General features: G+C 43.5%; 1 protein-coding gene and 1 pseudogene across 9 annotated transcripts in view; both read left to right on the top strand.

Annotated features, from left to right (window-relative positions):
- The first annotated feature begins 1,052 nt into the window (after window positions 1–1,052).
- LOC103725054 lies at window positions 1,053–1,533 on the top strand (annotated as a pseudogene).
- Window positions 1,534–5,791: 4,258 nt separating this feature from the next.
- Srrm1 (serine and arginine repetitive matrix 1) overlaps window positions 5,792–24,466 on the top strand; it is a 38,137-nt gene continuing 19,462 nt past the window's right edge. For 2 of the 9 annotated variants that reach the window (XM_008822286.3, XM_029558222.1), the window contains exons 1-9: window positions 5,793–5,942; window positions 10,533–10,622; window positions 10,836–10,958; window positions 13,009–13,179; window positions 13,700–13,815; window positions 15,200–15,403; window positions 17,649–17,837; window positions 18,331–18,450; window positions 21,419–21,693. In XM_008822286.3, coding sequence (XP_008820508.1) covers window positions 5,922–5,942; window positions 10,533–10,622; window positions 10,836–10,958; window positions 13,009–13,179; window positions 13,700–13,815; window positions 15,200–15,403; window positions 17,649–17,837; window positions 18,331–18,450; window positions 21,419–21,693 — 1,309 coding nt within the window. In that variant the 5' untranslated portion in view covers window positions 5,793–5,921. Of the gene's footprint in view, window positions 5,943–6,151; window positions 6,353–10,532; window positions 10,623–10,835; window positions 10,959–11,247; window positions 11,378–13,008; window positions 13,180–13,699; window positions 13,816–15,199; window positions 15,404–17,648; window positions 17,838–18,330; window positions 18,451–21,418; window positions 21,694–24,466 lie in introns of those variants that run through there. The other 7 variants (XM_029558224.1, XM_029558223.1, XM_008822288.3 and 4 more) reach the window with 7 other exon arrangements.

A 24,466-nucleotide genomic window follows, 5' to 3' on the forward strand; every position in this document is an offset into this window, starting at 1 on the left:
TTCATAATCAACAAGTATCTGTGGTTTAGTATACAGCTTCAGCTTAAAAGAATGGACGTAGCTAGGGCTAGAGCTCAGTGGAAGTGTTGCATAGCCTGTGCAAAGTTCTGAGGTGTGGGAAGAGGAAGAACTCGCCCATGTAGTAAATATGGAGGAGGGAGCAATAACCAAATCATAAAGGGCTTTATCCCAGTAAGTACTTTGGGTTTTAACAGGAAGACAATAGTCACTGGAGGGTTTTAAATTGAGAGACGGCAGAAGCTAAACAATCATCTTAGAAAATCCCATTGTGTAAGACACCAACCCTGAAGGCAGGAAAAACAGGTTGTTACATAGCTCCAAATAATAATCCAAAAAGCCAGTATTAAAGGTGCAAGGGGGCTAGAATTTGCCAGATACACAAAATATTAACTAGTTTTTCTTTGTTACTTTCTTTTCTGAGTGCAAGGGACGGGTTCCTCATGTATGCTAGGGAAGCTCTCTCTGGGTTGTACTCCTACCCAGCTGTTAGCTTCACTGGGGCAGTCTCCGCATATCATGGGGAGACAGATGCTGCTGCCTTTGATTGGCCTTGATCATCACAGCTCCAAGAGGAAACAGGATTGTGCTGGATAGCTTTAGTGTTGACTTGACACACCTGGGTTGAGGGAGCCTCAATTGGGGAGTTGCCTTCATTGGACTGGCCTATGGCCATGTTCATGGGGCACTTTCTTCATTGTTGAGTGATGTGGGAGGGTCCAGCTCACTGTGGGTGGTGCCACCCCTGGGCAGGTGGGCCCGTGTTACATAAGAAAGCAGGCTGAGCAGGGGCCAGGGGAGCAAGCCAGTAAGCAGTGATCCTCCATGGCCTGTGCTCCAGCTCCTGCCTCCAGGTTCCTGCCCTAAGTTCCTACCTTGGGCTCCCAGATGAACTGTGACCTGGGAGAAGCTAAATAAACCCTTTCCTCCCCAAGTTGGTATTGGTCAGAGTGCTTTGTCACAGCAATGGAGAAACAAACTAATACAAGGATCTTGATAAGCTCTATGAGCTAAAGTCCAAAGCTTGGCATTTTATGAACCAGTTTGGCCCCTCAGCCCTAATCAACCTCTCCAATTTCTCATCTATAAAACCAGAGCCAGCCAGCACACCACCACAAGGCTCCATGACCAATAGCACTACTGTGGTAAAGATGCACACTCCTGTGACAGGCAGTTGCCTGAGCCCTGAAAATAATCAGGTATTGACCAAGAAGAAATGATAGGACTTTTAATAAGAGAAGTGGACCCTAACGAGCAGTTGGATGACAATGTGGAGGAGATGCTGCTGCAGATTGCTGATGATTTTGAGAGTGTGGGGACAGCAGCCTTCCAGCTCGCTTGGCATCGCAAGTCCAGCACCCTGGAGGTGAAAGATGTCCAGTTGCATCTACAGCACCAGTGGAATATGTGGATTCCAGGATTTGGCGCTGAAGAAATCCAACCCTACAAAAAGGTTTGTACGCAGAAGCTCATAAACAAAGAATGGCATTGATCTGGAAAACAACCAAGAAATAATGTGGAAAGTCAGGGAATGGACAACAATATATCTGGAGATTCTTGAGCTGAGACCTCAGCCATCTCATCCTTGGAATTTTTTTTTTAGATGCTTTACAGAGAAGCATATATTTTTTACTAACAGTGCAGCAATATCTATAATGACTGAGAAGATCTGCCAAAAGAATAAAGCCTCCTACCTCCCCCCAAAATTTGTTTTTCCTAGTGCTGAAGACACTACATACATAAGCTGTAGAACAAACAAGGAGAAATCATGCTGGTACTACTTCAAAGCCTCATCTCTACTGACTAGCTTTCACAGTGCTGGAAGATGCTATGCAAGCTACTAGGAAAGTCATTATCAACCTTGTCCAGCTGGGAACCCTGTGAGCTACAGTAACAATTGGCCTGGTAAGATATGCCCTCTAGTGTAATCATGGCATGAATGTTATGTGAGTAACTGACCAGTTTCTGATTGGATTTAAGGTCTGATTCACAAGATGGCACCCTGGTGCAGCTATTAGGCCTAGGAACCTGTGGCTGCACAGGCCACAGGCCATGGGGAGAGGCTACTACGATTATTCTGTTAAATGGATATATTAAATCAACTTCTAATTATTATACCCATAGATTGATGCAGCTTTCAACTCTCACCAGAGAAATTTCTTCTTGCAGCAGATGGTAATTAACAGAGACCCACGGCTGGGTGTGGTGGTGCCCGCCTTTAATTCTAGCACTCAGGTAGGTGGATCTCTGTGACATAGAGGCCAGCCTGGTCTACATAGGGACTACAGGGGCAGCTGGGGCTACAAGGAAACTCTGTCTCAAAAAACAGAAGAAACAAAACACAAAGAGATCCACAACTGGTCAACATGTAGAGTAAGAGATTGCAGAGTGCTTAGCTCTGAACGGGACACCTACATCACACTCTCTCCTACCAAGGCTCAGGGATCATTGTGGGAGAAAGGGATGGAAAGATTTTCAGAGACAGAGGTGGTGGATGACTACAAGAAAACTGTTTCCTAGCAAGTTACTCAAATGAATTCACAGCAGTTAAGACAGCATCTACAAGATCTATGCAAACTCAAGCCAGACAACTTCCCAGCATAGAGAGGTAGATAAGAAGCCCTGACCCTAGCTGAGGGACTACTGGCAACTGATAGCTGTTGGAAGGAGAGTCAAGTTTTATTTAAGGGTGTGACACTGGGTAAGTTGACCAGGCTCAAGGGGATGGACCCACACCAAAGGGTATTTGGGAGCACAAATTAGACTGAATAGGCCTTAAAAATAATAGAGGACATGAAATAGGGTGGGGAGTAATAAGGATGGGGTGAAGACAAGGAGGGGGGGGTCTGAATAAGATCAAAATACAATATATGAAATTCTCAAAAATTCAGTAAACATTTTTTAAAAATCATGTGTGTGTGTGTGCATGTGCATGCAGAAGCCAAAGGCATAAAATCTCCCAGGAGCTGGAGTTACAGGTAGTTGTGAGCTGCCTAAGGGGGTGGTGGGAACCAAACTTGTGTCCTCTGCAATAGTAGTATGTGATCTTAGCCATTGAACTATCTCTTCAGCTTTTTTTTTTTTTTTTTCCTCTTGAGATGATTTCACTATAGCCCTGGCTGGCCTTGAATTTATACAGATTCACCTGCCTCTGCTTTCGGAGTGCTGGGATTAAAGGAGCACCACCATGCCCAGCCTGTCCGCTCTCTCTCTCTGAGACAGTCTTGCTATGTACTCAGGCTGGCCTCATACTCAGAATCCTCCTGCTTCAGCCTCCCAAATGCTGGGATTACAGGCTTGCCCCACCACAGCCCACTATTAAGTATTAAGAGAATGAGAAGGCCAAATCTAGTAGTCAGGGACTGTAAAGAAGAGAGACTGGGCACTGGGCATGGTGGTGCACGCCTTTAAACCCAGCACTTGGGAGGCAGAAGCTGGGGAGCTCTGTGAGTTCAAGGCCAGCCTCGGCTACATAGTGAGTTCCAGTCCAGCTGGGGCTACGGGGAGACCCTGTCTCAAAAAGACCAAAAAAAAAAAAAAAAAAAAAAAAAAAGAGAGAGAGAGAGAGAGAGAGACTAACCAGAGGAAAGTGGGAAAGTGGCATCATTTATTATAAATGAGAAACAAAAGGTCGAGAACAAGTGTATGAAGATGAACTCAGTTTGAGACATGTTGTGTCCAAGGTGCATACAAGATCTACAAATGAATATGCCATAGAAGCTGCAAGTACGGGCCTTGCAGACCTGTGCCTGAGACAGAGCTTTGGGTTATGAAAGGTAACTGAAATCAATAGGACAGACAGGGGACTAGGTCAATGACAAAATCCAAAGGAAAACAGCATTAATAGAACTGCCATCAAAAGAGCAAGAGCCTGTGAAAGGCGGTTACAAAGAAAAGGAAATAGCTAACCAGAGCAGTAGAGAACAGCCAGAGAGGCGTGTGGGGCATCACAGCTCCATCTGGCTCAGTGGCTTATTCTTCCCCCTTTAAAAAAAAAAAAAAAAAAAAATGTATATGAGTGTATTGCCTGCATGAAGGTAAGTGCCCCCATGTCCTGCAATGCCACAGAGCTCAGAAGAGGGTTTCGGATTCCCCTGGAACTGGAGTTAGGCACGGTTCACAGCTGCCATGTGGGTGCTGGGAATCGAACCCAGGTTCTTTAAAAGAGTAGTCAGTGTGCTTAACCACTCCAGCCCCTTCTTCTTCCCCTTCTTTATCTCGCTCAAAGTGTTCATCATTCAGATTTTTTATTTTTATTTTGGTCTTTTTGAGAAAGGGTCTCCCTGCAGCCGGAGCTGGCCTGGAACTTGCTATGAAAACCAGGCAGGCCTCCATCTCACTGAGATCCACCTGCCTCTCCCTCGAGGGCTGGGATTAAAAGCGTGTACCACCACGCCCGTCCTGCAATCATTCAGCAAATTGTACTGAGCCTCTACTACACACTGTTCCACGTGGTTAGGACTCATCAGTGAACAAAAGGCCCGATTTGGCTGCAAGTGGGAGTCTTGTTACTACCCCGCCCACGACAGCACCTTGCAGTGTATTCAATAAACCTGTTTTCTAGTCGGGGGGAAAGGCAGCAGCCCTAACTTTAAGGCGCTTAGGTCTAGGAAGAGACAAATAGAGTAAGGGGCGGAGCGCCGAGTAAAATCTGAAGGTTGAAGGTTGCCAAGTTACCTGGCAGAGGAGGATCCTGGGAAGAAGTTACAACCAGATCAAGAGCAGGCTCAGGAAGGTCAAGCACTGAGCACGGTTGGGGTACAAGTGAACAAAGAAAGGGAGACTTTGGCTTTGGAGAAAGAAAATGGGGTACCAGTAGAGGCTTTTCAGGGATGCCCTGGTTTTTAACAGTGGGGAGAACCTTTTCGGGGGTGGACGAGAGGACTGCAGGCGCTTGGCTTGACCACGTTGGTAGCACGTGGGTTTCCCGATGGCTGGGAAGGGAAGCAGGATGCGAAGAGGCGTGTACCCCCACCTCCGACCCCAAACAAAAGCCGAGCTGTGCACTTAAGCGAGGACGGCTGGAAAGCAGCCTGGGGGAGCATGTCGGTGTCCACGTGGGAAGCTGAACGCTTTAAATCAGCAAGGAGACTGCAGACCTGCAGGTGACAACCTGCACCCTGACGGCATCTGAAGCTGCGGGGCAAAGACACCCATGTCCCGATGGGACAGGCGCAGAGAAGGAAAAGCAAAGGGGAGGAGGGGGGCCGCACCAGGCCAGATGGAGAAGGCGCTGCAGGCAAATCCTCCAACCCGACACCCGCCCCACACCCGGCGGCCCCGGTCTTCCTGCCCTGTGGCGCGGTTACCCAGCTGAGTCGGACGCCGCAAGCGCTACAGCTCCCGAACCTATCTAGCTGACTGGCAACTCCGTAAAACCCTCCCAAATCTCAACTTCTACAATGACAGGCGCGGCCGCCGTCTGCGCGCTGACGCACGACGCCGCCTCACCAACGTCACTCTGAGGTAAAAGCCTTTTTTTCCATCGCAAGGCTCCAAGGCTCCCTAAAGGTGCAAGGGCCTCCCGCATTACGAGTCGCAGGAAGGATCAAATCTCGTAGCGCGAACCAGGAGGGTCACGCGCTACAAAAGAACTTGTTGGGTGGGGCGACCGGAGGACTTTCCCTCCTCTTTTTATTGGTTACGGGAGCCGGGCTCGGCTCCCCCCATTGGGTATTCCTGAGGCTAAGGACCGCCTCCCCGACGCGTGTGCGCATGAGTGGCGGGGGGTCTTGTCTGACTGAGCAGGCGCAGCCTTACGCCCGCAGAGGGGGAGGAAGTGGGCAGAACGCAGAGGCGCGCACAGCGTCCCGGCGCTGGGTTCCCCTTTGCCGGTCCCGCCCTCCGTCGCGGCGGCGCGGTGCATGCTGGGATAGGGAGCGATCTCCGAGCGAGGCTGCAAGATGGACGCGGGATTCTTCCGCGTAAGTAGAAGCGCGGGGGTCTAGGGTGAGGCGAGCGGCTGGTTTTAAGAGGCCACGGGGTGGGGCCGAACTCTGGACGCGTCGGCCTGTGGAGGGAGGCCGTGGAGATCCCGAGGGGCCTGGGTGCCGGCGGACGCTTCCCCCTGCGCTGTGGCGGAGACCGGTGCGCCTCTGCGCAGTCTCCTCCTCCCGGATCGTCCCCCCGACGCGGCCGTGGCTGGAAAATGGCGGCGGGAATGGGCCGGAGTTGAACCTCGCCGGTCGCCTGGCGGAGTCTGTGGGGCGGGCGGCTGTGCCGGCCGTGAGGTCCTGAGGCCTAGTGAAGCGCCAAGGAGGAAGTCCCTAGGGAGAGGCCGGAGGGCAGCCCGAGGTGGCAGGCGGCAGCCGGGCACCGGGAGTGCGGTTTGGGGGTACGTCCCGAGAGGGCTGTTTGGGGCCGAGGGGCTTCCGAGCGGCTGCCTTGGAGAGAGCGAGTGCTCTCTCGGACACGGTCCTTCAATCCCGGTCTTACGCCTTGGTGGAGGCGCGGGGTCAGAGTTCGTGAGCGCTCCCGCCCAATTTGCTAGCTCCTCGCGTCGATCATTTGTAGTTAGAACGTTTGACTCCGAGGCTTTTGGGGTGCGACCAAGTGTGTGCGCGAGCCTGGAGGCAGGTTGCTGGGTATCCACCCCGCTTCCCGCCTTTCGCCTGACCCCCCCCCCTCCGCTTCGACTCTGTTTTGTGGGTCGGGTGGATCTAGCCCAGACCCTCCGGGGAGCGCGAGGGGGGTAAAGTTTAACTTGTAGTTTGGTCTCCGAGCCCAGGTTTTGGCATTTTATTAAGGCTCATATTGGAATCCGTATTCCACTCTTGAAGGAAAGTAGCTCCAGGTCGAGATTTAAATGGGTGGGAAAGGGACACGTACAGAATTAAAAGTTGAATAGCAATGATCCTTTCAGGGCTTGTCAGTTTTAATGCAGAAACCGAACAGTATAGAGACTGTTTGGCCGAAGCCCAAATTCCAACTAACTGTAATACAGGTTAATTTTACATTCCCTGGAGCATGTAATTGGCAGTTTGCGTGCGTTTTTAAAGGAAAAATTAGACGAGAGGAAGGCAAGGGGGTTGATGCCTCTTGTGACTGGGTATGTAGCTCAGTGGTAGAGAGCTTGCTTAATATGAGTGAGACCTTGGGTTCCATCCTCAGCATTCGCACCCTCCAAAATCTGACAGTGCACGCTAGGCATCATTCCGAGTATTTTAACCTAAATCGCTTAGTCAGGTATTTGGTCTTAGGTCATGCAAACAATAGAATTACTTATGGAATGGTAAATTTCCAATGAGCTTGTTTTTCCCCAAAGTGTTTTATAGTGAATACTTTCTTACGGCACAAAAATAACACTTTGAGCCATGCATGGTGGCTCATGCCTTTAATCCCAGCACTCGGGAGGCAGAGGCAGGCAGATTTCTGTGGGTGTACATAGTGAGTTCCAGGCCAGCTGGGGCTAAGGGAGACCCTGTCTCAAAAACAAAGGGACATTCATTTTTGTCAAGTATTTCTAATAAAGGATATCAAATAAAGAATAAAATAGGATATAATGATTTACAGACCAAGTTTGCCTTTGAAATGGGTAGAATTTAGGGGGAAAAATCTGGCTTTTTCATATACTGCCTACAATTCCTTAAGTGAAGGAGTCTGTTGTTGATGTTTGGTTTTGGCTTTTTTGAGACAGATTCTTACTCTCTAACCCAGACAGGCCTTGAACTCAGACTCTTGCCTTGACCTTGCCCCAGTTCAGGAATTAGGCATGTGCTACACACCTGGCTGAGTGGAGTTAACTAGACTTGAGCTCTGAGTTAAAAGATTTTTAGACCAATTATGTAGTACCCTTGGGCAGCCAGAATCTGAACATTCTGATTATAAGGTAGAGATGGCATCTAGCATGTATTGCCATATGCCAGGACCTGGGTGTATAAAGTTTATTTTTGTCTTTTTTAAAACAGTGTCTCCCTATAATCCCAGAAAGTGAAGCCCAAGCTGGCCTCAGTCTCATTGAGATCCCCCTGCCTCTGCCTCCCCTCCTGGATGCTGGGATTAAGGCCTGGCAGTTTAAATTTTTTCTTAGCTGACGTATAGTAATGTCTATGGAGTACATAGTAGCATTTTAGCACATCTGTATAATATGATCAAATTAGGATAATTGGCATACCTTATCACCCACAGGCATTTATCTTTTTTATATTTTTGCTTCATTGCCCCTATTTTTACACATGAGAAACATCCTCAGAGATAGGTTACTTACTCTGAGAACACATGGCTAAGTAGTGGCAAAGCTGAGACTCTTGAAAAAGGCCTTTTACTGTCCTCAATTTTATTTATTTATTTTTGGTCTTTTTGAAACAGTGTCTCCCTATAGCCCCAGCCAACCTAGAACTCACTATGTTAACCAGGCTGGCCTTGAACTTACAAAGATCTGCCTGCCTCTGCCTCCCAAGTGCTAGGATTAAAGGCCTGTGCTACCTATTACCACACCCGGCCTACCCCAGTTTTTTTTTCTGTGTCTGTTTTTGCAGTGCTGGGGATTGTACCCAGGGTCTTGTACTTGCTAGCCAAATGCTCTGCCACTGAGCTATATCAGGCCAAACAAATATTTTTTTGATCACTTTCCAGGAGACAACAGCTAGCCCGGCAAACTATCAGTAGATTTCAAATCATACAGCCGGTTAGTTCCATATTTAATTGAGCTAGTAAGATTGGTAAAGACGCTGGTGATTACTTCATGTTCTTAATGAAGAAGTTGTAAGCGCATTTTCAGACTTCTTTGCTGAAGTTTGGTTTGGTTTCTGGTTTTGTGTGGTTTTTGTTTGGCTTGATTTTTGACCCTGGTCTAGCCTGCCATCAAGTTTACTGTGTGGCCAAGGCTGGTTTGAACTCCTAATTCTCTCTTACCTACTCAAATGCTGGAATTACACATGTGCCACCGTACCTGGCTCCAGATTCATTTCTCATTGTAGTCTAGGGTGACCCCAAACTCAGCATATAGCTCGAACCTCCTGGTCTTCCTCTACTTCCCAAATGATTGGATTATAGGTGTGTGCCACTGTGCCCAACACCCCCCCCCAGCACTTATTTATTGGTGGAGGTGAGGTGCACAGGCTTGTGCAAATCATAAGGGAACTTGAGGGAGTTGGCTCTATCCTTCTACCGTGTGGGTTGGGAGATTTGAACTCCAGTCATCAGGTGTGGCCATAAGTACCTTTAACCTGCTACCTGCTGAGCGATCTTCATGGGTTTTTGTGGGGGGGGGGTTGGCAGGGGGACAGGGTTTCATGTGTCTTGGAATGGCCTTGAATTTCTGGTTTTATTTCTTTGGACACAGGTCTCACTATGTAGCCCTAGCTGGCCTCAAATTCACTGTGTAGACCACCAGGCAGGCCTAAAACTGACATCTACCTGCCTGTGCCTCTGTGAATTTCACTATATTGTCCTAGCTGGTCTGGAACTGCCTCTGCCTGTTCACGTTTTTTAAGTTGTGACAAACTAAAACAGTTTCTAGTGTGTACTTATAATCAGTACCACTATAATTTTGCAGGGGAGAAGGAAACTTCAACTATTTCAGTGTCTTCTCATGTAAACAGAAGCCTTACACATAGTATATAAACATACAAATCAAACTTAACATTGATTATGGGGAAGGTATTAGCTTTGTTCTGTATATTGCTATACAGTGTTTGATTTATATTTAAAGTTAGGCTGGGTGTGATGGCACACGCCTTTTAATCCCAGCATTCTGGAGGCAGAGGCAGGTAGATCTCTGTGAGTTCAAGGCCAGCCTGGTCTACAGGGCAATTTTCAGGCCAGCTAGGGCTACATAGTGAGACCCTGTCACAATATAAAGCCAAAGTTCATGTGTCAGCCGCATTCAGGAAAAGATTTACATCTTATATCTTTGAACGTTAATTATGATATTTCTATTTATTTGATTACTGTATTTTGGCTGTAAGGGTCACAACTGTCATTTGCAATTAAAGAATTTAACTTTGAAGCCCACTGTGGTAGGTAACTCAAGACACCATTTGGGAGGCTGAGATGGGAGGATTGCTTTGAGTTTGAGGCCAGCCTGGACTAAAAAATGAGACTCTTTAAAAAACAAAAAAAGGACCATTGAGATAGCTCATCAGGTAAAGGCACCTGCTGCCAAGGCTTAGTTCGATCTTTGGGACCCATATGGTAGAAGGAGAGAACCAGTTCTCAGAAGTTGTCCCCTGACTCTACACGCACACACGAATGAATGAATGAATGAATGAATGGTTTTTTTAAATATTATTTTTATATTTTTGTGTGTGTGTGTATTGCCTGCATGTAGGTAAGTACACCTATGTCATGCAGTGCCTGCTTAAGACAGAAGAGGCTGTTGGATCTCCTGGAATCGGAGTTAGTGAACAGTTGTTAGCTGCCATGTGGGTGCAGGGATTCGAACCCGGGTCTTCAAGAACATTCAGTGTTCTTAACCACTGAGCCATCTCTCCAGCCCTTGAATGTAGTTTTTGTAAGTTGAAAAGAAAAAAGTTTCACTTTGTGCACTTTAAGACGTGTCTGTCTTCCTTCAGGGAACAAGTGCAGAACAGGATAATCGGTTCAGCAACAAACAGAAGAAACTACTGAAGCAGCTGAAATTTGCAGAATGCCTAGAAAAAAAGGTATTCTTCTGAATAACATTATTTTTACCTTTTTATAGCACTTTTGATTGTCACGTTTTAGGATTAGGGGGGCTAAACTGTAAATTTTGTGCGATGAGTGAGCATATAAGTTTTTACAAGTTCATTAACTAAGTGAAACATTTTTAGGTAAAATTAATTCAGGTTCTTTTAGTGCTGTGAAATTGTGCTTAAATCATTTGCATGTTTCGTCAGGTGGACATGAGCAAAGTAAATTTGGAGGTTATAAAGCCTTGGATAACAAAACGAGTCACTGAAATCCTTGGATTTGAAGATGATGTTGTGATTGAGTTTATATTCAACCAGCTGGAAGTGAAGGTACTAATATACAGACGGCTCTTATTTCTGAATATGTGACATGATTTGTGAATCTATGGAAACTGAGTTTTTTCTATGGAATACAAATATAGAAGGATTATTTTACAATGTTTGTTGTGAAAAGAATTCACTTTGTAAACAACTGTTAAGGCTGGAAGTTTAGTGAAGGTGCATAGTTTTGAAAGCTACACAGGTGAAAAATCAAACTTACTGTTTGTGATTTTGCTGTTACATGTTAAGTTACTTTGACAGCAATTTTCTAATGATAATGTGATTTATGATTTAAAAGGCCTGAACCAAAATGGAAGTTATTCCTTGCGTCTGAAGTATAGCACCATCACCTTATTAGGTCACAGCAGAGTGAGTGTCCCAATGTCGCTCTGACCCAACTCCCTTGATGATGCAGTGTGTGTTTGGAGGTGAGTTGTGTAAAGTGGCCAAACATCAACAACAACAACAAAACACAAGAGCAATTGGTAAAGCTGTATACTGCTCTTTAAAGTAGCATTATGAGATGAACATTTATTTGAAGCATGAGGGGCAATTCTGATTTGACTGGATATTGTTTTTAAAAGAGCTAGCCTTTAGTTGTAGCTGTAGTCAGCTGGTTACCAGTTAGAGTTTAGGCACAGGGATTTTGTTTACATTGTAGTTAAATTTCAGGCAAATAATTGGCAATGCTGTTGAAACCAGTTAATATAATTGTTCCTGTCTTCATATATGAAATAATATGAGATGATACAACTGATGTTTAAAAACATTCTATTATAAGATGGTTTGCTATTTTGCCATAGCATCCCAAAGGATAGTTAAGATGTACCATATGACCATTTGGTAAATATACCTATGTGAATTTACTTTTACATTAATCCTTTTCCCAAAGAGTTCACGCTTGAATTTTGACAGAACAGTTATCATTCCAACTGATAAGGTATTTCACTTTTTAAAACAATTTGGTAATTTGCTTTGAATGTTTTTAAAGACTAATTGTAAGAGCGCTTTTATAGAGTATAATATTTCATTTAGAAAACCAGAAACCTGGGAGAATGTTTTTAAAATGATGTACGGTAGATTTTATTGAAGAAATGCTTTACTGATTTAAATTTTCATACACTTTTAAAGCCTAAATATCTGGTAGTATTCCCCTGTAGTGAGCATGAGATTAACGTTTAGAACTTTTGAAACAATCTTTCCTTTTTTGTGGTTGTGTACTCATTATTGCTTGTTCGTCTTTTGCAATTTAGATAAATGATATAACATTAAACTCAAGGTGGTTGAGTTGCAGTAGGGAGTCGGAAGCAAGCCAAGGGAACATCTTTCTCTACAGGGGACTTGGCGATTCCAAAGCCCCAAGGTTCCGAGAAGAAACTGAAGACACCTGGAATCTGTACTTGCTTTGTGCTGTTGAGCTGTGCTTGTTATACGGACCTTGTTGCTTGACCAACAGATCTAGTGTTTAAAAACCTGATATTTTTTAGAACTCTTGCCCTCTTAGCCCTTTGTGGACAGTTGAATTTGTGGCATTATTAATAATAGGTTTTCCATCTGTAGTATTCAGATTTTCAGCTTAGTCTTCAAAGTACAGAGTGCATGCATAACTTGTTAGTTTTTATAACTGAGCACTAGATATTTTATAGAAAGTTATCTGCAGTGTTAACAGTTTATGTACGTTTTCAATTTCTTGTTGGGGGAAGTTTTCCAGCCAAGCAAATACTCGTTAGTAAATGCAAGAATTTGTAGATGTTCTATGATTGTTTATAAAGTTGATAAATGTAAGGCCCACTAACAGCCATACAGTCCAAAGCTACTTAGGAAATCCACAAAGGATTAATAAGCTGCTCGGATGCTTTTGGTATAGTGAGAGAGAATTTGATAATCTAGAGATGACATTACCAAGAAGCTATTAGGGAAAACTTTTTTAAATAGTGAGGAGTATGTATGTATCTAAGCCCCTTATGGTAGACTTTAAAAGTACTAATTTAAATGAGTTGTTAATTGATTGGTTGGTTTTGAAGTAACCTGTTTTTCTTCCTGTCATGTCTTTTTGCAGAATCCAGACTCCAAAATGATGCAAATCAACCTGACTGGGTTTTTGAATGGAAAAAATGCTAGAGAATTTATGGGAGAACTGTGGCCCCTGCTGTTAAGTGCACAGGAGAACATCGCGGGGATCCCTTCTGCTTTCCTGGAGTTGAAGAAAGAAGAAATAAAGCAGAGACAAGTAATACATTTTTTGAATTTTGATCTAAGAATATAGTATCCAGAGTGCTGGTTTACCTTAAGGGTTACTGCTCCTTTGTTTTCCTTTGAGACACCTTCACTTCCATGTGATCTGGCTGGGCTCAGGATTTGCTGTAATATGTTTATACATTTACTTGTGGTTCACCATTCCTTCAGAATCAAAGGTTAGATTGTTGTTTTTCTAGAGACTGGCCTCTCTGAAACTGAGTATAATTTTTTTCCCCCCAATTCTTAAACTATAAGTGCATTCCGCTTAAAAGAAACTTGAGCTTGTGTCTTAAAAGGATGCACAGTGATTGTAAAACCCCAAGAGAGTAAGGGACACAAATGCTTTTTGAGAGTTAAACTGAAAACAGCAACACATCTGAAAAGCCAAGGCTGGTGGAATTGTAGTTACAGCATTAGTGTGTATCAGACACAAAGTCTGCAGGATAGTCTGCAGGTCCCCATGTTCTTCTCAGATGTTCACTGTGGGTGCTTTCAAAAACCTGACCTTGCAGATTGAACAAGAAAAATTGGCGTCTCTGAAAAAGCAAGATGAAGACAAAGATAAGAGGGATAAGGAAGAGAAAGAAAGCAGCCGAGAGAAAAGGGAGCGCTCTCGCAGCCCCAGAAGGTATGGCATGACGGATGCCTGCACAGTGCTTCGTGGGTGCTTGGGGGCTTAAGGAGTTCTGGTAGAAGCTTCCAGATTTAGAGCAATTTGGGAACATTTCCGGAGAATTTCTTCCATCTGGCAGTTGTTAGGGTTGAGCTATTGTTTGCCTCTGGGCTGAAGAGATCTGTTATGCTGCTGGGCATTGTGGCACATGCTTGTAGCCCAGCTGCTCAGAGGTTGAGGCAATCTAGGCAGCCCCAGCAGCACTATGATGTGCCTCAAAAAACAAATCTTATGTTTCATTTAAGATGGATCATTTGAGTAAAATGATCGTCTCTTAAGATTTTAGTAAGTTAATATTTTCTTAAATAGAAATCTAACCTCATACTGCTTTATCAAAATAGTGTTTAATTGATTTTTTTTTTTTTTTGTATCCTTCCTAGCTGTTTTCTTTTCCTTTTTATTAAAATCTGCTCGTTGGCCGCTCGTATACTACCTAACTCCTTGTTCTGCTTTTCTTAGATGGTTGTACTGAACCCCAACTTCAGATCATTTATTTGTTTTCTTCTTTCTTCCAATGAGACTATTGTTAGGTTCACATTTTTAAATCCACGCTTCAGCTTCTACTATATTTGTGGTGAAAGGTGAGAATTCCATTAGGCTTTTCATTTTTAGGATTTTTCTTAGATAAACTGTGGGAATTAGTAAAGGGAAGAAGAGGTAATTTCTTTGTTCTTTGGCTCCTGCTGACTACTAAAACCTTATGAAGCAGTACTTCTGAAGTTAAGCATAAGCCATCCCATTGATAATGACTTTTGCTGAATTAAGTCTGCTGCTTTTATTGTAAATAATTTGAAGAGAAAACACTCCTTCAAGTTAGATACCCTACAACTAAAAGGGAAGAAGGGGGCGTTCATTTTCCCCCCAGAAGTCATCTTTTGCAAGGCTGGTGGTTTTCTTGTGAAGAGCATATCGCTTGCATTGCCAGTCATTTTTCTGCCTGATCAACTCTGGTGAGGGCTGTCTGTACCTAAATGCTGTATTTCGGTTGGATTGATAACATTGTTAAGGAGTATCGTTGCTTTATTTCGAAGTGTCTTTTTCTCTTGAGAAGTTGGTCTTTGAATGATACTGGAAATGGTTAAGAACCAGCGCCAGTTGCCAGCTGGTGCTTTTCTCCTAGCAGATATGTTTGAGGCTGTTATCTTTCATGTGCTTGTCCTTCTAGTTTTCTCTTGGCCTTTTCCTTACCGAGTAGATGAAATGCGATATCTTGTATCCATATGAAACTTCTCAGATACAAACAACAGTGGGTAACTTAAAAGATGAATCCTTGCTTCTCCCTTTTGCCCTCTCCTCCAAACCATTGTTCAAAAACCTGAAAAAATTGCTTTCATCCTAGACGCAAATCCAGATCTCCTTCCCCTAGAAGACGATCTTCCCCTGTCAGGAGAGAGAGAAAGCGCAGTCATTCTCGATCTCCCCGTCACAGAACCAAGAGCCGGAGTCCTTCCCCTGCCCCAGAAAAGAAGGAAAAGACTCCAGAGCTCCCAGAACCTTCAGTGAAAATGAAAGACTCATCGGTACAGGAGGCTACCTCCACCAGGCAAGTTCCAGAAGCTGATTTAGAGGACTGGTGTCTGCAGATGTGCATCACTACTTTGATTACTTTCCATTTTGACTTCTTTTTTTTTTAACGTGTATGAGTGTATTGCCTCCATGTATGTAAGTGCACCCATGTCATACAATGCCCACAGAGGTCAGAAGAGAGTGTTGGATCCCCTGAAACTGGAGTTACAGTTGTTAGCCACCATGTGGGTGCTAGGAATAGAACCCAGGTCCTCTGCAAAAGCACTTAACCATTGAGCTGTCTCTCCAGCCACAAGGTGTGCCACCATGCCCGGCAGCCCCAAGTTTTTTAAAAAAGTTATCTTGTAGAAATGAAACTGGAATTGTCTGCAATATCAGAAAATGCCTCAGAGGTGACTACTTGTCTCTTAGTTATATTTTTTTTCGGAAATTTTATATGTTGTAACTTGATTTCCCCACTTCCTTACCCCAATATATTGTGGACAATTTTTCCTTTGTTCTTTTCTGTTTGTAGTCTAGGGGCTATAGTCCAGAGCTGGCACACTAGGTAAGTGCTTTACCACTGAGTTACAACCCCAACCAACTTTGTATTTTTTTCCAAATAAAAAAAGATTTGCCGGTCATGGTGGTGCATGCCTGTAGTCCCAGCACTTGGGAGGCAGAGGCAGGTGGATCTCTGTGAGTTCAAAGCCAGCCTGGTCTACATAGTGAGTTCTAGGCCAGCTGGGGCTATAGGGAGACCCTGTTTCAAAAAGACAAAGAAAAAAATTGTTTCTATTACTGGGGTTCAAAATATAACATGAAAACCACTTCGTCTCTCTTGAGTGTAAACATCTTGTGCTGTCCATGGTTGCCTCAGGCTTCCATCATAGCACACCTGCCACTCAGGGTAGGAGAGTAATCCAGAAGGCACACAAGGCTTACTCGCACAGTTCCAGCTCTGGCTGCAGACTGCCTTCCCATTTACAGATGACACACATGACAAGCAGACAGTCAATGCTGCCCTGGCTCGGCTCATGGCATGGGCCATCAGGTCCATGCAACATCTGACTCCCTAAAGCTCCAAGGGCCCCCATCAGACCAGGCTTCGGGGACTCTAACATGTGGACATTAGCCCAGCCCTCACCTCTGCAGGCCTTGGCTCTAGCACCCTTGAAAAAGTAGCTACTTAGTCTTTTCAAAGGCTTCTCACTCAGTGAATGTGCCATGGCTCAGTTCTCTCAGGCCTACTGGACCTTGAACTGCCCTAGCAGGGTGGTGTCCACAAAAGAATAGTTCTGCTTAGACATGGCGGTAGGGCCCAGATAGCACAGTTGCCCCAGACCCCATGTTACACTTTGTATTTAAGAAACATGGTTATAGGCTGGGGTGGTGGTGCACATCTTTGGTCCCAGCACTCAAAAAAAAAGAAACATGGTTATAAATTGTTACTCAGTGGATTCATTCCACTGATATGTACCTCTATTTTGAGGCCAGGGGGATCTTTGCAGATTTTGAGAACTTTTTTGTCAGGGAGGGCGGGTGGGTGTCTTTGAGACAGGGGTCTCCTTATAGCCCCACCTGGCCTGGAACTCACTGTGTAGACCAGGTTGGCCTTGAACTCACAGAGATCCGCTTGCCTCTGCCTTTTGAGTGCTGGGATTAAAGATGTGCGCCACCACACATGAACAACTTTTATTTTTTTAAATTGACTTTTTAGTCATGTATTTTTTAATTTATTAAGTGTGTTTGTGATCTGTACGTGGGTGCACTGTCAGAACAACTTGACGTGGATCAAGCTGAGGTTATCAGACTTGTACCACAGGTGCTTTACCAAACAGCCATTTTAAACTTTCTTTTTTGTGTTTTTGAGACAGGGTCTCCCTGTAGGCCTTGCTGGCCTGGAACTCAGAGATCCACCTGCTTCTGCCTCTCAAGTGCTGGCATTAAAGGCATGTGCCACCACGCCCAGCAAACTCTTTTTTTTTTTTTTTTTTTTTTAAATGTATATACGTGTTTTCCCTGTATGTATGTAAGTGCACCATGTGTGTGCAGTGCCCACAGAGGCTGAAAGAGGGTGTCTGAACCCTGGAACTGGAGTTACCTGCCCTGTGGGTGCTGAGAACTGAGCCCAGGTCGTCTGCAAGAGCAGCCAGTGCTCTTAACCACTAAGCCATCTCTTCAGCCCCTTGAACATTTAAAATAGAAATTGATGTCTTTATATCATATGTATTGATTTAGGATTCTGAGTAGAAGAGTGAAAATAAGCTTTATTTTCACAGCGACATCTTGAAAGCTCCTAAGCCTGAACCTGTACCAGAACCTAAAGAACCTTCTCCGGAAAAAAATTCTAAAAAGGAAAAGGAAAAGACTCGACCAAGATCTCGGTCACGTTCCAAGTCAAGATCACGAACACGATCTCGATCTCCTTCTCATAACAGACCAAGACGGCGACACAGATCCCGATCAAGGTGTGTTGTGGCCTAAAGATTTAGGTTTTATGTCATGTCCTGTTTTCCAAGGTAAAATGGTACAGATAATATCATAGAAAACTTTTGTTCAGTACTGGGGCTGGGGCGATGGCTCAATGGTTAAGAACACCGGCTGTCCTTCCAGAGGACCCATGTTCAATTCCCAGAACCCATGTGGCGGCTAACAGTCATCCATTAACTTCAATTTCAGGGGATCTAATACTTTCTTCTGGCTTCTGTGGGCTTTGCATGACACACGTGCACTTACATACATGCAAGCAAAACGGATACACATAAAAATATAAAACTAAATTTAAAAAAGAAAATATACAAGTGTTATTCTATATTTGCATAGAGGGCACATTTCCTTTCTATGTAGCATCAATGGAAAATAGTGGCCCCCTGAAACTTTTTTGAATTGTGGCAATTAGAAAATATCGAGGAATTCATTGTTCTTGGTTTATTCAGGGCCTAATTCTGTTTGTCATGGCAGATCATACTCACCTAGAAGACGACCAAGCCCAAGAAGGCGACCATCTCCTCGAAGAAGAACACCACCAAGGCGGATGCCTCCTCCCCCAAGGCACAGGAGGAGCCGGTCTCCAGGGAGACGGTAAGACTTCTTTTTAAAAATCTCAGGTGTTTTGGACAGTTTAGGATAATCTTTGCTTTGAGGTAATTTCAGTATAAACTTTGATCTAACTGGAAGGCAGGTCTCATAAATAATATTAGCTAATATCTTTCAAACAGGCTGATGCACTTAGTGTAATATTGCTTGAGCTATGAAAAATGTTTAGTGTTGGAAAATAAAGTAAGAACTTCACTAATCTTCTAAATACTTTGATGTTAATCTTCTAAGATTTCAACTAAATTTCTATCAAGGAAAAGTATTGAGAGTTAGGGGTGTACCTCAGTTGGTGGAGTGCTGCCTTGCATGCATGAAGCCCTAGATCTGCTCCCCAGCATCCCACAAACCCTGAATAGTATTTTGTACCTGTATAATCTGAGCACATTAGTGGTAGAGGCAGGAGGATAAGAAAAGTCACCCTCTACATAAGACCCTGTCTCATAAAAAAGGAATTGGCCACCTCCCATTTGACTTAACTTACCTGAAGCTGACTGCAGGGCCAGTAAGCTACTTTTACCAGTTTTATAATAATTCATTTTGCTACTGTACCTTAAATTTTTTTTTTATTTTTTATTTTTTGTGTAGCCCCAACTGTCCTGGAACTTACTATGTAGACCAGGCTGGCCTTGAACTCTGCCTCCCCAGTACTGGGACCACCACGCCTGGCTTAATATTTTTATTTTATGTGTATGAGTGTTTTGCCTGTACATATGTAAGTGCACGCGCAGAGTTAAGAAGAGGGCATTGGATCCTCTGGAACTAGAGTTACAGACAGTTATTAGCTGCTATATGGGTGCTGGGAGTCAAACCTGGGTCTTCTGCAAGAACATTCAGTGTTCTTAACTACTGAGCCATCTCCCCAGCCCCATACCTTAAATTTTTAAAATGCATTTTTCACTTGGGTGGCAGAGGCAGGTGAATGATGAGTTTGAGGCCAGCCGGGGCTGCCTCTCAAAACAACAGCTAAAAAGTCTGTGTGTGTGCATGTGCCCAGGTATGGGTGTCATAACATGCATGTAGAGATGAGAAAACAAATTTGTGGGGTTACTTGTCTCCTTCCACCACCTATATGTGGGTTCCAGAAGATTGAACTCAGGTTGCTTTTTTTGTTGTTCTTTTTGAGACATGGTTTCCCTGTTGTAGCTCCCGCTGGCCTGGAACTCATAGATCTGCCTGCCTCTGCCTCCTAAGTACTGGGATTAAAGGTGTGTGCCACCATGGCTGGCTTTGGTAGCTTTTTCTTGTAAAAGTGATGAAGCTCAGGCAGAAATGACATAAAATGAAAGTTCTCCATTATTTTATTTCCTAGATAGAACCATTATTGATAATCTGCTATAGTTTTTGAGATGAGGCATATTTCTAATTCAGCTGGTAGTAGTAGTATTCATTTTAAACATCATTGAAATGGTTAAATTTCTTAACTATTCTAAAATGGACATAAGGTGAATGTTTTGATTTTGGATATTCTGTTGTAATAAGATTGTGGCTAACTCTCCCTAAAGCAGAGACCTGGTGTGCTGGGAGTGGTGCCTGGTTTGAAGAGACTGTAATATCTAAGCTTCTAGAGTGTGCTTTGGGCAGAACTTTATTTTTCCCGTGTTTCATTTTGCTTTCTTTTTTGTGTTGTTGCTGGGGGTTGAACCAGGGCCTCACTGAGGCTCAACCTATGCTCTGCCCCTCAGGCATACTCCCAGCTCTGGACATAATTTTTTACATTTGAGTCTTTAAGGGTTTTTTTTTTTTTTCATTTCAGGAAACCAAACCAACTGGAAAGTAAAGAGGGGAAATATCAAATAAATTCCTTAAAGTTTTGTTTTTGCAGGTAGAATTTTTAAACCCGTCCTTTTTAAAAAATATTTATTATTTTTTTATGTGTATGAATGTATTACCTGCATGTAGGTTAGTCTACCTGTGTCATGCATTGCCTGCAGAGGACAGAAGAGGCTGTAAGATCCCCTGGAACTGGAGTTACAGACAGGTGTTAGCTGCCATGTGGGTGCTGGGATTTGAACCTGGGTCTTCTGCAAGAACAGCCAGTGTTCTTAACTGCTAAGCCATCTTTCCAGCCCTAGACCCATATTTTCAACAACAAAAATACAAATTTTCTTTAAGACAATAAGGTGTATTGAACCATTATCAATATTTAAAACAGTAGAATTGGTACTACAACTGATAGATGAGACTAACAATGTATATGGTAGATTCCAGGCACTACATGATCTTTTCTGCTTAGGAGAAAAGTAATGATAGTGCTTCTTGTGTAAGATTAGGGAACACCTGTTTCTTACTGGAGTTTTGCAAACAGCATGGTTTGATAGTGCTTACTAAGCAATTTAGGTCACAATATTTTGCAGATTATGTAAGATTCCCTTTCAGCCAGTTTTTAATCTCACACTTAAGGTAGGGTTTCTTTTTTTCAGGTTCTCAGGAATTCTTCTGCCAAAGGTGAATTCTGCAGGTACACATAATTGCAACAGAACTTACCACAAATTTTGCCGCAGAATTCGAGAGGCCCTGCTTCTAAGTTTATGTAGCTAAATGAATTTCTGTTCTTGCACATCTTTTTTTAAAGTGCGATTTAAGGTTGCTTGACATCTTACTGAATGAGCAGTACTCTGCCCCCCACCCCGAAAGTTTGTATGCAAACTCCAAAACACCAACACCATTCTTAAGGGAGAGGTTGATTAGTTAACGATTATAGCATTCAACTTCACAAGTTTTGTAACTGGAGAGATAAACACAATTAGAATAAGTTATTTATATTTAGTCTCAGAACTAGCTGTTTCTTATCCTAGGTTGTAGTTTTGTTTCCCATTTTTTTGGAAGTGTTTTATGTACTTAGCTACATAAACTAAAAAGTTGGATAAAAGTAGCTGTATTTTTGTGCAAACTGTGCATACTGAAAAGCCATTCTTAGGTGTGTCAGTAGTGAAACAAATGCTTTATTCCACAGAAGAAGGCGCTCATCAGCATCCTTGTCTGGAAGTAGCTCTTCATCCTCTTCGTCTCATTCTCGGTCACCACCAAAGAAGCCTCCTAAGAGGACATCCAGCCCCCCTCGAAAAACCCGTAGGTTGTCTCCTTCAGCGAGCCCTCCAAGGCGAAGGCACAGGCCATCACCTCCAGCAACTCCACCACCCAAACCTCGGCATTCCCCAACCCCCCAACAATCAAACCGTACGAGAAAAAGTCGAGTTTCTGTGTCTCCAGGGAGAACTTCAGGTAAAGGTAAAGCATTTTGTTTTTTCTTCTAAGAAGATAACTCTGTTGTTGGCCCTATATACCTTCAAAAATTAGCTGTGTAGCAATTTTTATGTGCTAGATACTCTGAATTTGCTGTAAGTTTTCCTTTTCGATTTTTAGGGTTTGTTTTGTTTTTTAACATGGAAATTGCAGATAAAAGAAGTTCGCTTTTATCGATGCTCTCTGGCCCTGAGCAGGTACAGAAACAGATCGTTAGCCAAGGGCTGTTTGAGTTAGGGCAACTAATTGATACTGCTTTCTTTTTGAGACAGGGTCTCCCTGTAGCCCTAGCTAGCCTGGAACTTACTATATAGACTAGGCTTACCTCAGTCTCACAGAGATCCACCTGCCTCTGCCTCTGTTTCCCAAGTGCTGGGACTAATCGATAGTTCTGTCCTAATGATAAGGATTTATTTCTCTGAGATGGGCTAGTTATTTTTGTCCCCATCCAAAGACTTTTTCTTTGATATCTTAATGTGTTCCATTTTTATTCTTTTTGGTCACATGCTTCCAAAGGGAAGAACATAGTGTCCTCTTAAAAGCTGTTTAGGCAGGGTTCTTCTTGGGTGCTGGCCTTGCTCTGCTCTGCAGGGTGGTTCTGAGGAATTTATTATCTGATCCTGCCAGCCAAGGAGAAGGTTGTGGTCTATTTACACAGGTTGTTGGGTTTGTTCTTTTACCACTAAGTAAGTACACGTGGAAAAAAGCTATAGGATCTGTTTGAATGGTACCTTTGGTGCTAGGGCTGGAGGGATAGAGACAGCCTGCAAGGTGAGTAGTGGTGGTGGGTTATAGAGTGTCTTTTTGTTTTGTTTTGTTTTTTGTTGTTTTTTTTTTTTTTTTGGCTTTTTGAGACAGGGTTTCCCTGTAGTCCCAGCTAGCTTGGAACTTGCTATGTAGACCAGCTGGCCTGGAACTCACAGAGATCCACTTTCCTCTGCCTCCTGAATATCAAGGTGGGGACACCCCCTCCCCAGGCAGGGGGACTGACAGTCAAGTTCCTCAGGGCTGGGGGAGAATTTGGCCTAGAGAGGTGTCTGACCCAGGGCTTGTGCTGGAATTAAAGGCGTGTGCTACCACGCCCAGCCCAAGAGTGTTATTCTGATCCCATTGATATCCTGAGTGCTGGGAGTGTCCACCACAACACCTAGTCCAGCTGTATTTTTTTTCAACCTCTTATAATGAGGGTATAGATAAATGATCAGTAGAAGGAGGACCAACTGATGATGACCATCCATAAAAAGGAGTGTTTTTAACATCAGACTAATTTAGTGAAAAATAAGACGTGGTCATTAAGATTCCAATTTTTAAAACATACCATTTTTTTAAATATATAAAATTGGAGGAATTTCAGTCTTTTTGAAGTTCCCAGTCACTGTGTCCAAATCTGATGTCATTGCCCTGGCCTATTTTGTCTTTTCATGTGAATTTTTCACTTCTAATATATTGTTTAGTCTTTCGACATAGTTAAAAGCACTGGATACTTTTCAAAGGACCCGGGCTGGTCTGAAACTTTAGTTCCAGGGGATCTTGACACCGTCTTCTGGCCTCTGCAGGCATTGTAAACATGAGTGCACTTAAATATATTCAGGCAAAGCACTTGTCCTCATAAAAAAGATATAAATATAAAAGAGCTCTTAAGTGTTCCCATTGTTACCATGGGGAAACATGGTTTTTCCATTTAGATCATTCAGCCAAAGAGTTATTTTACAAATAATTACCTGAACAAGAGTAAGCTCTTGTTAAAATAGGGTAATTATTAGAATATTAGTTACCTTTTTTTAAGAGTCTGCACAGGTGCCAGTCTCCTGTTTTGACACATGCTTTGTGTACATAAGATATGGTAAATATTTGCATACAGAAGTCCTTTATGGTGGAGAACAAAGACTGGTTGTATTCCTGTGGGCTCTGGGTCAGGGTTTCTTTAGCCAAGCAGTTGTCTGTTTTATGTCCTGAAGCTTGAAACTCATTTGAGTTTTAAACTCTTGCTTTGGTTTTTCTGTTGTTTTGAGACAGAACTCCTATGTAGATCAGACTGGCCTGGATCTCACAGAGATCAAGCTACCTCTGTCTCCCCCTGAATGCTGAGATTAAAGGCATGTGACCTTTTAACTTTGTTTTATGTGTATGAATGTTTTGCCTCTGTGTAAGTGCCCCATGACATGCAAATCCCTCACAAGCTGGAATAGGGCATTGGATTTCCTGGAACTAGGTTGTTAGCTACTGTGGGTGCTGGGAACCAAACCCAGGTCCTCTGGAAGAGCAACCAGGTGATCTTACCACTGAGCCATCCCCAAAAGTGGGGGGAGGGTCTTTTTGAGACAGGTTCTCCCTGTGTCCCCAGCTGGCCTGGAACTTGCTATGGAAACCAGGCTGGCCTCAGTCTCACAGAGATCTGCCTACCTCTGCCTCCTGAGTTTGGGGATTAAATGCATGTGCCTTTTGTACTCAGTGGCTTGTCACAGTTGAAATGGCATTATTTTGGTACTACATAAATTAGTGTTTTATTCAGTGAAATGTCTTGGCAAGGCCTATACCGTGGTAGTGGTTTTGAAAGTTGATTTAATCAACTAAGACATAGAAATTGTGTTCTGGGTACTCAAATGGTTAGTTTACTATTTCTGGGTACAGTAACTTACCTTTATAGGTGATCTTTTGGCCAGTTCTGAGATTAATAATTAATAGGACTGTTGGAATAATTTAGAATTCTGGTTTTAGAGTTCTTGGATTTCTGATTTCATACCAGAATGACTTTGCC

Source organism: Nannospalax galili, unplaced genomic scaffold, assembly GCF_000622305.1.
Source record: "Nannospalax galili isolate Female #2095 unplaced genomic scaffold, S.galili_v1.0 scaffold1428, whole genome shotgun sequence".
NCBI classification, from domain to species: Eukaryota; Metazoa; Chordata; class Mammalia; order Rodentia; family Spalacidae; genus Nannospalax; species Nannospalax galili.